The sequence below is a fragment of the Drosophila biarmipes genome, chromosome 3R, assembly GCF_025231255.1.
Source record: "Drosophila biarmipes strain raj3 chromosome 3R, RU_DBia_V1.1, whole genome shotgun sequence".
NCBI classification, from domain to species: domain Eukaryota; kingdom Metazoa; phylum Arthropoda; class Insecta; order Diptera; family Drosophilidae; genus Drosophila; species Drosophila biarmipes.
Window position 1 is genome coordinate 15,224,975 of NC_066616.1, and position 15,181 is coordinate 15,240,155.

Sequence of the window (15,181 nt, forward strand, 5' to 3'; positions counted from 1 at the left end):
CTTAATTTCGGCTCATTTTTCGCTATCAAAACACTGTGTTTGGGGCCGTGTATTTGTTTTTATACCACTCACACACATACGTATGCCTAAACTTACACTCTCGTAAATATTTGCAATTAAATATGCCAAAATACACCAAAATACACAAACATTCGAGCCCCAACACACTCGTGCATTTCGCAATTTGGGCCATATTGGATGCAGCAAAAGTATCTACCATTTTTGCTGTAATTTTTTGGCTTTGAAAAATGCGTTAATTAAAAATTTCATAATTCACACACAAGTTAAGTATTCGTTTGAAAATATTGGGAGGCCGTTTTCAATGATTCAATGCATTTACCACAGGCGGGCAGCAAAACGGCGCATTTAAAAATATATTATGTTTAGTTTGGCATCGTTTGTTTTAGTATTCCCTTGCTGGCCTGTGCAGAACATTATGTCTTAAATTTGATACAGCTTTTCTCTCTTTAACTAGTATACGTTGTAAATTTATTTCTCCAATTTCACCTTTAACTCTTTTGCGAAAGTAATCCCCTTTTAAGCATTCTTTAGAGGTGAGCTATAAGATAAGGCTATGACGAAACGAGGTACTTATAAACCTTTATTCCTTTGTCTTTGGTATGGTGACTGTAATCTGATTAAAATCGAAATCAGCGGATCTTGATATGTCTCAATCATTTCGTTTAACGTTCTGTTTAAATGGTAATGTTTAATATTTTATGGAAAATTACTGAAAAATAGCCAACACATCAACTTAAATTAGTTCTGTAAGTACATCGCGATCACAGGAGCGCCCAACCGCAATGCGATTACAAAACTTTCTTAATCTTAATAGTTTTATTATCCCCTATCAATAGACGCATGAACTTTGATAGACATTCCTGCGGACATTTCTACCTTATAAATGTGCTTTTCAAGGCTTAGTTGTAGCAAAGAAATTAATCGAAATAACCCAGATTATTATTATTATATTAAAAACTTTATTGAAAGTGATGCATTTATATTATATTAATTTTATTATTAAAATAATAAATAAATACTTTTTAATTTATTGAACTGATCTTGTTCCACAGTGCTGGCCCCACTGTACGCGATGCACCGGGCCCAAGCAATCGGGTCAGCATCATGTAAACAAATCGAGTGCATGTGCACTCGCCTTCACAGAAACCACGAGGCCAATGGACACACAGGGCTTATCGGCACTTGTGGCGTAGAATAGGCTGATTAAAGTGCCGTTGACAGCAAATGGCTTGGCTCAAAGTGCGAGATATTAAACCAAATGTGTTTCAATTACACTTGTACTACACTTAAGACTAGCTCTCAGCCCCAGTCCCAATGTCGCGGGCCACCGAGCGGGGGGCTCGATCAAACGAAGAGAGTGCCAAGAGAGCACAAGCCTGGGACGTAGTCTAAACTTAAAAAAATCTTAAATACATTTATATATAGGATAATAATATAACATATCTAATAATATATATAATAATAATATATATACACGTATAAATAAATAATAAACAAATAATTTATTTTAAAATAGATCGCAAAAAAAATTGTATTTCTTTTAATCTATTACAATGAAAATAGTTTTGAAAATGTCCGAAATTTACATATTGAATCATCATATTCTTAGTTAAAAACATACAAATACATTTGACGAAATTAATATCTTTAAATTTATATCAAATAAAAACGCTACAAAATAAAATTAAACATATTTCAATAATAGTAAAAAAAAAAAAATTCAAATTTAAAACGAGTAAAAGTTATGAGAACATAACATTTTCTTAAAAACATTGCTTAGTAGTAATAAAAATGATTTAACATTAAATTATTAAATAAATTTGTATAAATAATCATGATTTTAGAGAAACGTTCTGACCCCCCTAAATCGACGCCCCTTGTGCTAACTCAGCCAAGCGCCGTTATCATCGCGGATTTGAAAACAACGCAGTGGAGCATTCTTCAAACTGGCGTCCCCGGGGGCAGTCGCTCTGATTGAGTAACGCGACATTAAATTAAATCAGCTGGCCAGGATTAGCACCCTGAAATCAAGGACTAATTTATATAAACTCCTGCCATGGAGACGGAAAAACTGGACAAACGAGGCGAGCGCGAGGAGCATGCGCAGCCCAGGCTGCCGGACCTCAGCTTTGTGCGCGACAAGCTGCAGAAGTTCCAGTCCAAAATGCTGTCGGACTTCGAGCAGCGGCTGTCCTGCATGGTGGAGGACGTGCTCCAGGACCTGCGACAGCGGGAGCTGCGGGCCCACGAGTTCCCCAACTTCGAGAGATCGGATCGGAAGAGCACCTGGCACAATCGCGTGACCAGCCAAGCGCCCGCCGACGTCAGCGACTCGCCAAATGGCCATGCAAATGGCACAAGTCATCCAAGGCCACGGCACCAAGCCCAAAAATCCGGACAAAAACAGCGACAGCGACAGCTGCCCGAAAAAGTCTTCGTTGCCCGGGAATCGTACCTCACCGCTCTGCTGCAGGTGGAGCACATGCGCACCATCTACCACATCTTCTACATTATTCTGGTCATGTTCCTGCTGAACGTGATCTGCCACGACTACTTCGTGGAGGGGCGCATCGATCTGGGGCTGAACACCTTCCGGGGAGGACTCCGCAGGCTGCACTGGGTGATGGGCGTCTGGCTGCTGGAGCACGTCTTCGTCCTGGCCCTCTACTTCGCCTTCCGCGGATGGGCTCTGGTCAGGCACAAGCTGAAACCGCACAGTGAGTAGGATAAACCAGTTAGAACTCAAACCTCTCAATAGTTTCTTACTATAAATATCTATAGACTGTACAGCAGAAAATCTCTCTAAACAGATTATACAAGATAACTATCATTAGTTAAATTAAGTCAAACAGCCACTCCACTCAGAGGTACATTTAAAATGCATATCCATTGTTAAAGTATTAACTATTTCAGCCCCATAAATGCATGTTTATAACATAAACCTTTTAAGCAATGTAAATCATTTGTGAGGCACTTAACCAGGAAATTGTGACAACTTAGCTTATAACAAAGGAAAAGCGAGTTAAAAGTTAGTCATCGCCTCAAAGTTATACAATATTTTTTAGGTGTTCTTTATGGAACGCTTTACATATTTAAGCTTTATACCTGACTTTTAAGACATCATTTTAGGAATACTATTTTAATCTATTTGTAGAATTGATAATTTTATAAATAGGTTGCTCCAATTTACTATTTCTTTCCCTATCTTGCAGGTGCCCTTCAGCGCTTTTGGTCACACAGCTGCCTAATCCTCTACATCAGCTCCCAGCTGGTGTTTTGCTTTGTGTCCACCTCCCTCTGCCTGAAGTTCAACCTGCCCTTTGTGAGTGCCTGTGTACTCCTGCTGGAAAGCACTCGCCTGCTGATGAAGATGCACGCCTTTGTGCGGTACAATGCAGAGCGGGTTTTGGGTGGTAAGGCCAAGAAAGAGGACGCGGAGGAGGCCACAGGACGACCCTTTGTGCCACCGCTGAGCTGCTACACTTACTTCCTGTTCGCACCCACGCTCATCTACCGCGACAGCTATCCGCGCACCTCCCACATCCGCTGGAAGTTTGCGCTGAACCGCCTGCTGGAGGTGGTGGCCATAGCCTTCCTCTACGCCTTCATCCACGAGCGGCACATACACGAGCACTTTGCCCAGTACGGCCTGGAGCCCATGGGCCCCTCGCAGCTGATCCTCAAGCTGTTCGGCATGATGCTGCCCAGTGCGGTGATCTTCCTGTGCGGCTTCTACCTGATCCTGCACTCGTGGCTGAACTTCACGTCGGAGCTGCTGCGCTTCGGCGATCGAATGTTCTACAAGGACTGGTGGACGTCGCACACGTACGACGGGTACTACAGGAACTGGAATGTGGTCGTGCACGACTGGCTGTACGAGTACGTGTACAAGGATATGTACACGCACGTCTTCCGGGGCTCCAAGGTGGCCGCCTCGCTGGCCGTGTTCATGATCTCCGCCTTGGTGCACGAGCAGGTCCTTGGCTTTGCGCTGCAAATGTTCTTCCCAGTGATGTTCTTCTTTTTTGGCGTCGTGGGAGTTGCCCTGGTCTTCCTCATGCGGAGTGCGCCCAAAGTGCTGGGCAATATCTTCCTGTGGTTCTCGCTGATCCTGGGCAATGCCAGCCTCATCTCACTCTACGCCATGGAGCACTACGCTTTGAAGAACTGCGACCTGAGCCAACCGGAGAGCTGGACGGAGCGCCTGCTGCCGGCGGTGTGGCGCTGCTACAATTAGTCTTTTAATTAATCACTACTACTTTTTAACTGTCTGTACACAGGGCGTACGCTTCGATTTGTATTTTAGGTATATAAACTTAATGAAATTAACAGAAACGTCTTCTCCATGTCGTTTCGTGTCTTTGAACTTGCCAGCTGAACTGCTCTTAAAGCTATGGGTATTTACATCAGTTTCTCTGATGCTAACTTATGAAATACTGCGTGAGCATTGGTTAGAGTCCTTGGAAGTGTGGTGATGGGCTGGATGGGTGGTCCGCGCTAACCGCACAGATTCGCGATGGCCTGGGCCGCGTTGGCGGCAGCTACCTGTGGAGCCTCCTCGGCCGGAATGCGTTTGCGGCGGAACAGAATCACATGGGGCTCCGGGGCGTGCACCATGTAGTGCACCCAGCCGGGACTCTGCTGCACGCCCAGGTTGCGCCACTCCGTCTCGGTCATCAGGTGCGCCTTGGGCACATGTTTGGCCAAATCCTGGGGCAGGATTACGTGCCTGCAAGGGGAGAGTCCGGTTTAAAGGTAAACATAGACTGCGCGAACGTTGCATTTGCGTGTGCCACTTACCGGTATTCAAAGTTGTCGTCGAAGTACTTCTCCGAGTACTGGATTTGATCGGCCGGCATTGCGGGAGTACAGAAAACCTGAGGTAAATAAAGTTTAATCAAAATATGGCAATTATTTGGCCCAGATTTCTAAAGTTATCGAATATAAAGTTATCGTTTGGGTTCTTAGCTGTCAATTTGACAGTTAATTTGGCGGGCAATTTAATTGTGCTCTTATCAGTGGCACAGGTATACAATGATACAACTCTTATTATAATAGTTTATAAGACTTTAAGTAAATATGAATTGTTTCTATTGTCAGAATTATAACTATTCTTGTCTGAAAAGCGTGTAAATTATTATGAATTTAGCTAGTTATGTTTACTCTTCCAGTGTGACCAGAGCACGCTTGGCTGGAATCGCTCATCCCTCGGACTTCTCCAATTGGAAGTGCCAATTCTGCCGTTACTCGGCCATGGCCACACTTGTGCTTGTGCGTGGAGCAGCGCGGGGAGGTTCCGATGGGCAGAGTTTTTATATAAGCCCCTCTATGTGCCACTCGTCTCTTCTCTCGCCAACAAACCAACAACAACCAGCCTGGCCAGCGGACAACAACAACGTACACGCGTATAAATAAACGTGAACGCATGTACTTAATATTAGCATAGAGTTGTCGCCTGCGAACATTACATTATACATACTCCCATGACAACGGGACATCATCCAGAGCAACAACAACAGAAGCAACGGCGGAGCAGCTAGAGGAAGAGCGGAGGAAAGGGAAAGGAAAGGGCGCAGAAGAAGAAGCATTGGAAGAGGTGAGGGCGATAAGTAAATACAGTCAAACTTCCTAAAGTAGAACCGACACTTGGCACCAATAGAAGAACACGAGGTTTACCAAATAATTAGAACATATTTCCAACATTCCCTATTAAAATGTAAAGTAGTTCTACTTATCAGGGGCTCCACAGTGAACACCCCATAAAGATGACCAACTGATGATATTATTAATTTATATACATGAATGTAGATGCAAAAGTAGATTTATATTAGAACACTGTCTGATGAGTAATTTATTTGAGTTAGAAAGTTCTATTAGGCAAGTTTGACTGTAGCTATACATGTGAGCAGACCGCAATTAGCTAACCTTTTTCAGTCCACCAGGCACCCACCACCCACAGCAAACCCCCTAAAGGTCCCCAATGCTGGCGTAAGGAAGCCGAAACACCTGCTGCTGCTGCTGACTAAGGAGAAGCTGGAGGAGCTGCTCCAAGCTGCCCAGGTGACATCCAACCAGTTGGGGGCGACGCACCTGCCGCCTTGAGAAACTGGGCGCAACGGAGGAGGACACGGATACGGACTCGATTTCGGAGTAGCGGCCACCATGAACGCCAGCCTCATCTATGAGATACTAATGTATCTGAACTCGTTCTACTTCGGCATGTACGCCGCCTTCGAGGTGGGCGTGGGCGTTCTGAAGGCGATCAATCTGGACTACGGCGAGAACGCGTTGTCCCGGGAGGCTAGTATCCTGCTCTCCCTGTGCATCATCGAGACCCTGCGCATCGTCTTCGGCCGCAAGAGCAGTCTCAGCGATCGTGGTGAGTCCAAAAGTCTCTGGTGCTTCCAGGAAGGGATGGTTAAACCTACCGGCAGCGATGATGACATGGCGAAATTATTTGTTTGCCCGGTCACCATCCCCATACCCATGGCCATTCCCATCCCCTTCCCACTGTGGCCATAACCCATAAACGTTTGGGCGCACATATACGTATATGTATTCCACACGGCGTATGCGTAATTATGGTCATCACCCCGGATGAGTTTACGCTCGTTTTAGGGCGGCAGGGGCAAGGCGCCCTTCTGGCACATTAAGCAATATTCAATGGAAATCTATCAAAGCGGTTCGCGCAAATGGGCCACCTCAGCATCTATTGCTGAAAAATAAATTCCAAAAGCAATTGGGGCTCTAAATATTAATGCCATACATCATGTTTCCCAGCTGTATTCAGTACTAAGAGGCCTACATTTGAAATCATTTCTATTCAAATGAAGAACTTTAATATCTTAGAATTGATTCAACTAAATGTGAGCTTAAGGAATAGAAGATGAATAAAAAGTTCGAGGCATAAATAATAATTAATGCAATGAAGTTGTCAGATCTTGCAAGCAAACTAACAAAATTAAATTGATTTATCTTACAAAAGCAACGTAAAACAGATAATTAATTATTAGGACCATTAAAGCAGGACATGAAATATCGAATTATATTGTAAATACTCCTATAACAGCCGGGAAACAACTTAATTATAAACAATACGAAGGCTAATCATGCTCTAAACAGGCGAAATTAGGCTATTTTCTATGCAGACTTAGTTTACATTATCCCTTTCTTTTTCTCATTGCAGGCTGGCAAGCAACCGCATCCGTAATATTAACACTGCCCAGTCTTGCTATTGTTATCTACTTGTGTTGTTTTCAAACCTTTGTTCTCAAACTCGAAATTATTCTGAGTGCCTTAATGATCACCCTACAAGGTGCTGAACTAGTCTACGCCAGCATATTCATTTGTACAATGTGTCGCCCCGTGACATACACCTAGCAGTTGATAAACCACGTTGCCGCCGCCATGTCAACGACCAAGATCGAGATCAAGACCAAGCCAGCACTAACACTCCCACCTGGAGGAGACCGAGAAGGAGGAGGCGGAGGAGCATCCACAGCCGAGCGACGACTACGACGAAGACGAGACACTTTCCTCTGGAACTTTCACATCCAGCGATTCGCAAAGGCCACCAAACTGAGCCACTTCGATGCAAACTAAGCCACCGCGCACAACAAACTACACTAGACCGCTTAAGGATCCACTTGAAACACCCACACACTAGAGCAAACTGCGGATGGAAGCATACCCATTGGGTGGCATCTTGAGGAGGAATTTCACCAAGGTACGTGGACCTTTATCAACTTATATAACCCGCACAGATCAGTCGCCTCCGCGGGCATCACATCGCAACGAAACACGACGCGTCCGATTCTATCAAAAGCAAAGCTGCATTTAATTTGCATTTCTTGGTTGCATTCTTTTGTCCGGCCTTTGTGGCGTTGCTGCCTCCCTGCTGGCGCAGTTGCTCCCCGGACCCGCTCGTTTTTGGTATTTTTATACGGCTCTGATGGTCTAAAATTATATGCGCACTGCATGCTCGTGCAACACGGCTGCTGTCCCCTAGGTGCAATGTACACTTCTAATTTGAATGTAATATACACGGGCCACTGCGGACACGTTAGGCTGGCTAGGATGGCCAACGGAGAGGGCTGGTTGTCGTCAGCGAGCTCTCAGTTCGGTCTTCATACCCTGTAGATCTTACAGGAGAGAGCTGTAAGAGGCAGAGGCGAAATATTACCACATCCTTATAAATGCCTTTTAAAGGTAAATATAAGGATCTAAAGAATTCGCGTAGAACTATTTCTAAAGGAAGGTTATAACCATCTCATGTGTTAATATGGTTCATATTGATTCCTCTGCTTCTAAAGAATTCGCCTTTTCATTTTAATGTGTAATTTTTAATGGTTTATTGGTTTGTTGATTATTTAAAAAATGTTCAATGCCTATGCCTACAATGATATAATAATTGTAGGGCAACATTTTATGGCAGTTCCTTGCCCGAGGGAATCCTCCGCCTGGGGAGTCTTAATGAAACTTTTGCTAATAACGCTGACTCGGCCAGTGAAAACATTCGCCCACATTTCTGGGCAGGCCATCTGCCGGTCAATGCTGACCAAAACAGCGAGCAGAGAAAACAAATAAAAGGCGACAACGACCAGCAGCACATTATTCAAATAAACAGCACATTTCCCAGCGACAAACCGTGAGACAGCCGATGCCGATGCCGCTGCATTGGCCAAGCGAGCCGCACGGCAGGTCCGCGTTATTATTATGGTCAGTCTATAAATACAGTGCCCAACGTGAGCAACGCCGCCGTGCGAGCGATCCGGGAGATCGATTCGGGCCAATTCGCCGTAGTAGCCAGCCAGGGGTAGCAGGAGAAGCAGGAACCAGGAGGAGGAGGAGGTGCTAAGCCGGCGGAAAGATGCCGCCCAAGCGACCGCCGCCGCTCGTGCCGAAGAAGCCGAATCCCAGCATGAACTACGAGGTGTTGATCTACCTCAACTCGTTCTACTTCGGCATGTTCGCCTGTTGCGAGATGGCCATGGGCCTCCTGAAGGCCATCAATCTGAGCTACACGGGACACACCCTGGCTCTGGACACGGGCGTGATGATTAGCTTCATTGTCTTCGAGACGATTCGCCTGATAATGGGGCGCGCGAGTTCGCTGGCCGATCGAGGTAGAAAGCTGCCGCCCGCCTGACAATCTAATTTTAGGAATAACTTAAACAATAGTAGTGCAAGGCGGTGTTATCATTTGACGCAGATGCGGTTTATTAATGTCTGCAAACAAAATATGAAAGAATTGTAAACCTAAGATATAAAAATGAATATGAGCTTTTCCTTTTATGGGAAGTCTTCATATTTAATAAGGCGTTTGGATAGTAAAGGAACTTAGAATTCAAAATGCTTTTAAGGAGATTCACTTGTTTCTATCAATATGCAACTAATTTGTTATAAATATCTAATAGCCTTTATTAGATCATATATTTTTATTGGAAATATAGATGTTTTATAAGTCCTTATGCTATCTAAGGACCCCACAATAATTTAGAAAGTGAATAATCAAACTTTACCTCTTTTCCCCCAGGTTGGTCAGCCATACTGTCGGTCTTCATGACCGCACCGTGCTTCGTGGGCGTCTCCTATTTGCTGCTCCTGCAGACCTACCGCCTGCGCCTGGAGTACTGCCTGTGCACGCTGCAGATCGCCCTCTACCTGACCGAGGTGTGGTATGCCATCGTCTTCGTCTTCTCGCTGTGTCGTCCAGTAACTTATGATTAGTCACATAGACAGCAAGCATCAGCCAACCAGCAACAAATATACATGCGAATCTTTAGCAATATACAAGATCGAGAATGAATACGATGAAGTTGAGGTGTAATGAAGTATGTAGTGAGGATGAATTGAAAATCAGGAGGCAGCTGAATTGCTCATGGCCGCGGAGGAAACAAAACAGAAACAAAAAAAACATATGTAGCATATTAATACTTATGTATAGTAAGGTTTATGATAACATACACACACTCTTATATACATATATTTAACGGTTTTATATACAAAAATTGTTAACATTTAAGCATCAATTGGAACCAATATAAGACAACAAGCAAAAACTTAAACTTGAATAATTTTCACATTTTTAAAACGACAATTTTTTTGTAAAAAATATTGAAAAAACACCCAAAACAAATTTAATGTGTGGAAATAATTTATAATAGTTCACAGATAGCTCGAATCTTAAGAAGAATTGTAAAAACAAACAAATAGAATATCTCAGAAAATCTAGTCAAAAACCGAATCATGTGAAATGTGCTTAAGATCGCTGAGGGACATCAAAATAATTCACTATCACTCAGCGAAGCAGTTAGTAGTTCATACCAATATTCAAACAAAATGAAGCCCAGCTAAAGTCTAGACCATGTGTGTACTTTAATGAAAATACTTTATATAAAACTAGCAGATAGCGTAAATAACATGTTCAAGACGGTACTAAAAACAGAGCAAGCCCAACCGGGGAAAACGTTTACAAGAAAGCAGAAAGAAAAACAAATTAGCTAAATCATATTAAACATTTTTAGAGTGTTACAAACTAGGCGAAAACCCTCCATCATAGTGCCGCAAAGTACTTGCGAACTTCTTCTCACTAATTCTGCCTATTGGCAACCGAAACCCCCGATAAATCACGCTCAATTATCCCCGCCTGAAAGGAATCGAGGATGGGAGCCCCAAAAGCAGCTCCACTTATGCTAGTCACTAATGTTCACAAACGTTTTGTAAGCTACACCGAAGATTGTGTATAATTTGTAAGACCTTTTTGTGGTTTCATAGCAAATTAGCGCACAAACGGATCACAAAAGTAAAACTCTCAACAGTCCACAAATCTCATGCTTTTAATACAAACAAAACAAAAGCGAAAATTTTAATTAAAGAGAAACCGCTGGAAGCTGGAACCAAACCAAAGTCACATCCTATGTTGAATAATTTAACTGTATAATATTTATGTCATTTCGTTAAACACAAAATGTTAACATACTTTTAAAGCGCGTGTAAAACGGATAGTTAATAAACATGGAAAACCAAAAAACTTAAGAGATTTTATACACTCGATGAGAATGCCAATTAAAGATCAAAACCAAAGAACCAGCATCTGTTGTTAGTAAGTTAGTAGGCCACGGGTTCAGTACGATCTTTTGGAGTATGTGTGATAGGTGTATTTTATTTCGTGTCTACAAAATTTCAGATAAATTTCAGCAACACACAGGCAGGTCTTCCAAATTAGTTTGCTCTTGAAATTCGAAACCAGAACTGCTGCGGGCCGGTGGCGATTTTGAGAGACCTGGGAAGCTGACTCGCTCAACAGAAAATTCAAGAGATCGCCATGGACAGAAGCCACAAGTCGGGTGAGTTCATCAAAAGAAGCTGCCTCAACTGAAATATTAATATGATTATCCCCTTGCAGATGAGGCCTTTGGTCACAACAGTCGCCGCGTCATGTGGAAGCTTAGCGAGGAGGAGGAAACCTTCGATTCCCTGGTTAACTATCGCCGCCTTCCAGTGCGCAGCCAGTCCGACCATCAAAACCGAAGCCAGGTCAGCGGTGCGCCCACCAAGAAACGGACGGCCACTGAGAATTGGCTTCTGCTAGTGCGCGACCTAGAGAAGAAGGAAGCCAGCAGCATGGAAGAGGCCAAGAAGTCGTCCAGCCAGCGGGAGACGTCTTGGAGTGCCCATCCCCAAACATCGGCCACCTCGCTGCCCGAGGTGAAGGAGACCAGCGCCAAGGAACGGGCCATCATCTACTGGCGGCGTCTCTTCGATGGCATCCACAAGCGGCAGAGGGGCGAAAAGAAGTCAGCCGGAGTGGAGCAGGAGGATCCGGCGGAAATCGTTCTTACCGCAAAGCCCAGCCTGGCATTGCGCTACAAGCCCTCCCACGAGTCGCTGAAGCACAAGCGGAGCAAGGACCTGGCTCCCGAGCGATGCCCGAGCTCGACCCGGGCGTCGACGTCCTGCAAACTGGTGTCGGACATTCAGCTGGAGTCCTTCAGCCTGCCGCCGCAGCAGACGTGCGTGGTGCGCGAGGTGGCGCCTCGGTTCGCCCACCGAAGGCGGCTGTCGATAGCCAACGACACGGACTCATGCTGCTCCGGCGAGCTGGAGGTCCCCAAAAACAGTCCCGTCCAGGACCAGGAGCCAGGACCCCGACCGCGCAGCGAACTGATCAGTGTCCATGTCTCAGCGCCCACCAGCTCCTCGTTCATGGAGGCGGCGCGGCGGAGCACATCCCCGGTGAGGCGTCGCACTGCGGTGAGCAAGGTGGCCGCCGGGACGAAGGGCGGATCATCACCAGCAGCGGGGGGCAACAAGTGCTCCAGTGCCAGTAGCGGCAGTGCGGGCACCACCACCACCCTGCCCACTTTCCGGCAGCGACAGCAGGAACTGCATCGCTATCGGGTTATGATAGAGCGACGCCGACTCGATCTTCTGGAGCTGAAGATAGCCCGCGAGCGCGAGGAGGCGCTGCACAACGAGATCCTGTTCCACAAGGACCTGCAGATCAAGGACAACATGATCAAGGCGTACGAGGACAACGACTGCTCTAATGCTTAGGGCCTTTCATTTCGCTTTTAAATTCATGAAGGTTTCCAAAATAGTTCGCCATTGCACTGGCCGCAGTAGTTCAAAACTCTCACCTAAAATAAACAACAATCATTTCACACCAAAGGGCAGAAGTCATAAATGTTTTTTTATAAATTACTTTTAGGAACCAATAGTCTTTTGAAAATTCTTGATTTATGCATTGCTCTTTTTATTATTATTCTTAAATGATATACATTTGAAAAATCTGTGTTAGAAATTAATAATTTTAGAAATAATTTTTAAAATGATTCCAATTAGATTGTTAGAAATTGGCGCCCTGTTTTAAATTAAACGGTCATCCTTTGTCGTTTTTCAACACTGGGCGTGCTTGCCTTTCGTGTTGACTGCTACTGAGGCCCCAACTAGTTTTGGTTTTATTTGTTTTGAATCAGAAACGTGAGATGTTAATAAATGTGTGCCGAATTTGCGGACGGAGCCGGCTCTGCCCCAAAGCCGTGCAGCTATTTACTTCCGGCAGACAGGGCACCCTGCGCCGCATCGAATTAATCACCGGAATTCGCGTAAGGCTTCGCCCATAGAGGAAATTACGTCTCGAGATTTTCTGATTAGCGATGCTCTTTTTCTCGGTACAGCTTCAGCAGATCCCAAATGCGCCGGATATGCTGTGCTTCTGCTGCCAGACGGACCTCAATTCGGCCATGATGTTCCGCAGGACGTGCATCTTGCAGCAGAAGAAGTGGGTGCCAGTGGAGGAGGCCGAGGAGCTGGACAAAATGGAGGTGCAACCCAAGGAAAAACCGAAACCAGTTCTTCCCAAGAGGAAGTACCAGCGACGAAAGAAGTCATCAGTTCTGCCCGTTGAAACCGTGGACATTGTGGTTGCGACCGACAATAAGGCCTCAGCGGATGCAACAGGTGGCGATGAAGAGTTTGACCAACCTGTGGAAATCTCCACAGAACCAGAAAGCGAGGAAAGCGACGTGAAACTGGAATTTATTAATGCAAAAGAAGAGGACAGCCCTCCCAAGGACGATGAGGATGTGGATTCGGATCTCGAACTACCCAATATTAGAACCTTTAAGTGTGCCACCTGTGGAGTCATTAAGTACAACAAGTCGTCCTTGGACAGGCACCAGTATGAACACTCCGGCAAAATACCCTATCCTTGCAAGTAAGTCGATCCATACAAAATTCTAATGGAAGCAGTTAAGTAATTAATTCTAATTAACTAATGTATGTACACCACCGGATTTTTCAGGGAGTGCCATAAAGGCTTTTTGGCAGCCAGTGAACTGAAGGCGCACAACCTCACCCATCACACGGCTGAGCCTCCGTTTAAATGTCGGTACTGCGAGCGTCGCTACTTCTCCACGGCGGGCCGGAAGAAGCACGAGAGGGTCCACACCAACGAACGACCCTATGTGTGCGACCAGTGCGGCAAGGGCTTCACAAGGACCTGCATCCTGATGGCCCACATGGAGTCGCACAGAACAATTAAGAAGTTCGGGTAAGGGTCTTAGAAGACGCTGTGAAGTCGATCATCCTATTATAATATTGGTTTACCACTATAGCTGCCAGGTCTGCAATCGTTCGTTCAGCTTGAAAAAACACCTGGTGACCCACCTCGTCTCCAACACGCACAAACAAAATGCTGAATTCGCTTCATCGGCATCGGAAACGATGTCAGTGGTCAGTTGTGATACCTATTCAAGCTGGTCCACAAGCTCCCAAGTCGCTAGCCCTCTCGACGAAGTCTTGCAGTCCCAATTGGATATCTTATGTCAGGAAATTTAACACAGACCGAAATTCCAAAGAAAAGAAATCTACAGAAATGGGTAATCCTTTTACTTTTCTGAAAATCCGTGTAGTTATTAAATACTTTATAGTGTCCATATCTTCCAGAACATTCCTAGCTGGTTGTAAGAATCTTTAGAAGTGCCATGTAGAACACAAATTCCTTAATATCACAAAAGTGCCTTTGTGGTCTCGTCAGAGACATGAACATACAAGAACATATTTGTATTTTTCGTTACCTCAATCTTACAAACTTTAATTGCAATCTCAAGCATTTTTAATTCTGTATATTTATCTGTATTTCTAAGAATTTAAGCATAAATATTAAGTATAATACGATACATTTCGTCTTCCAAAAGTATCAACTCTACAATTGTTAATGTGTAACACAAAAACTATTCATTGTTACTCAGCATTTTTAAGAATCATATACACCTCAGAAGCGGAACGTTGGATCCAAAAGCGAACAAAAGATAAGAAAGTAAGATAAACATTTGAGCAGCGACAATTAAGTATGTACATCCATTTATTTGTCTTAACCCAACAACATTTTTTATCTTATCTGTTTGTGTTACAAAGTAAGCAAGACTATCTTTACCTATTTGATCTTGCAGATCTTAAGATTCTATATGGTACTTAAGGTGATTATAATGCCCATTGATTGTGTACTTAATGTTTTAAATAAGTTTTACAACTTTTAAACAGTTTCTGATTTATCAGACGCAAGAATGTTTAAGAAAACTGAACTTTTTCCAATAAAGATTCATTCCATTTTACAAACCCCCAATACGCCGAATTGAATACATTAATCTTGTTC

General features: G+C 44.3%; 6 protein-coding genes across 10 annotated transcripts; 5 read left to right on the forward strand and 1 right to left on the reverse strand.

Annotated features, from left to right (window-relative positions):
* The first annotated feature begins 1,965 nt into the window (after positions 1 to 1,965).
* Positions 1,966 to 4,356, forward strand: LOC108031600 (sterol O-acyltransferase 1). The gene is made up of 2 exons (XM_017105178.3): positions 1,966 to 2,738; positions 3,234 to 4,356. Exons 1-2 carry the CDS (start codon positions 2,078 to 2,080, stop codon positions 4,256 to 4,258), a joined length of 1,686 nt encoding a protein of 561 aa, XP_016960667.1. The 5' UTR covers positions 1,966 to 2,077; the 3' UTR covers positions 4,259 to 4,356.
* On the reverse strand, positions 4,281 to 7,858 carry LOC108031603 (cyclin-dependent kinases regulatory subunit). Of its 2 annotated transcripts, XM_017105183.3 has the most exons (3): positions 7,712 to 7,858; positions 4,822 to 4,898; positions 4,281 to 4,750 (listed from the first exon to the last, which is right to left on the reverse strand). In XM_017105183.3, exons 2-3 carry the CDS (start codon positions 4,878 to 4,880, stop codon positions 4,519 to 4,521), a joined length of 291 nt encoding a protein of 96 aa, XP_016960672.1. In that variant the 5' UTR covers positions 4,881 to 4,898; positions 7,712 to 7,858; the 3' UTR covers positions 4,281 to 4,518. The 2 variants fall into 2 exon arrangements, with proteins under 2 accessions (XP_016960672.1, XP_050744371.1); XM_050888414.1 differs by lacking the exon at positions 7,712 to 7,858 and having other exon boundaries at positions 4,822 to 5,001.
* Positions 5,280 to 7,743, forward strand: LOC108031602 (uncharacterized). 2 transcript variants are annotated; one of them, XM_044091971.2, is made up of 3 exons: positions 5,280 to 5,617; positions 5,956 to 6,400; positions 7,208 to 7,743. In XM_044091971.2, exons 2-3 carry the CDS (start codon positions 6,184 to 6,186, stop codon positions 7,399 to 7,401), a joined length of 411 nt encoding a protein of 136 aa, XP_043947906.1. In that variant the 5' UTR covers positions 5,280 to 5,617; positions 5,956 to 6,183; the 3' UTR covers positions 7,402 to 7,743. The 2 variants fall into 2 exon arrangements, with proteins under 2 accessions (XP_043947906.1, XP_016960669.1); XM_017105180.3 differs by having other exon boundaries at positions 5,964 to 6,400.
* Positions 7,859 to 8,736: 878 nt separating the features above from the next.
* On the forward strand, positions 8,737 to 10,088 carry LOC108031601 (uncharacterized). The gene is made up of 2 exons (XM_017105179.3): positions 8,737 to 9,146; positions 9,557 to 10,088. Exons 1-2 carry the CDS (start codon positions 8,891 to 8,893, stop codon positions 9,748 to 9,750), a joined length of 450 nt encoding a protein of 149 aa, XP_016960668.1. The 5' UTR covers positions 8,737 to 8,890; the 3' UTR covers positions 9,751 to 10,088.
* Positions 10,089 to 11,142: 1,054 nt separating this feature from the next.
* Positions 11,143 to 12,693, forward strand: LOC108031604 (uncharacterized). The gene is made up of 2 exons (XM_017105184.3): positions 11,143 to 11,369; positions 11,429 to 12,693. Exons 1-2 carry the CDS (start codon positions 11,348 to 11,350, stop codon positions 12,577 to 12,579), a joined length of 1,173 nt encoding a protein of 390 aa, XP_016960673.1. The 5' UTR covers positions 11,143 to 11,347; the 3' UTR covers positions 12,580 to 12,693.
* Positions 12,694 to 12,985: 292 nt separating this feature from the next.
* On the forward strand, positions 12,986 to 14,629 carry LOC108032198 (transcription factor Ouib). Of its 3 annotated transcripts, none has more exons than XM_017106055.3 (5): positions 12,986 to 13,130; positions 13,203 to 13,741; positions 13,829 to 14,077; positions 14,142 to 14,405; positions 14,457 to 14,629. In XM_017106055.3, exons 1-4 carry the CDS (start codon positions 13,011 to 13,013, stop codon positions 14,362 to 14,364), a joined length of 1,131 nt encoding a protein of 376 aa, XP_016961544.1. In that variant the 5' UTR covers positions 12,986 to 13,010; the 3' UTR covers positions 14,365 to 14,405; positions 14,457 to 14,629. The 3 variants fall into 3 exon arrangements, with proteins under 3 accessions (XP_016961544.1, XP_016961545.1, XP_016961543.1); XM_017106056.3 differs by having other exon boundaries at positions 14,473 to 14,629; XM_017106054.3 differs by having other exon boundaries at positions 14,142 to 14,629.
* Positions 14,630 to 15,181: the final 552 nt, after the last annotated feature.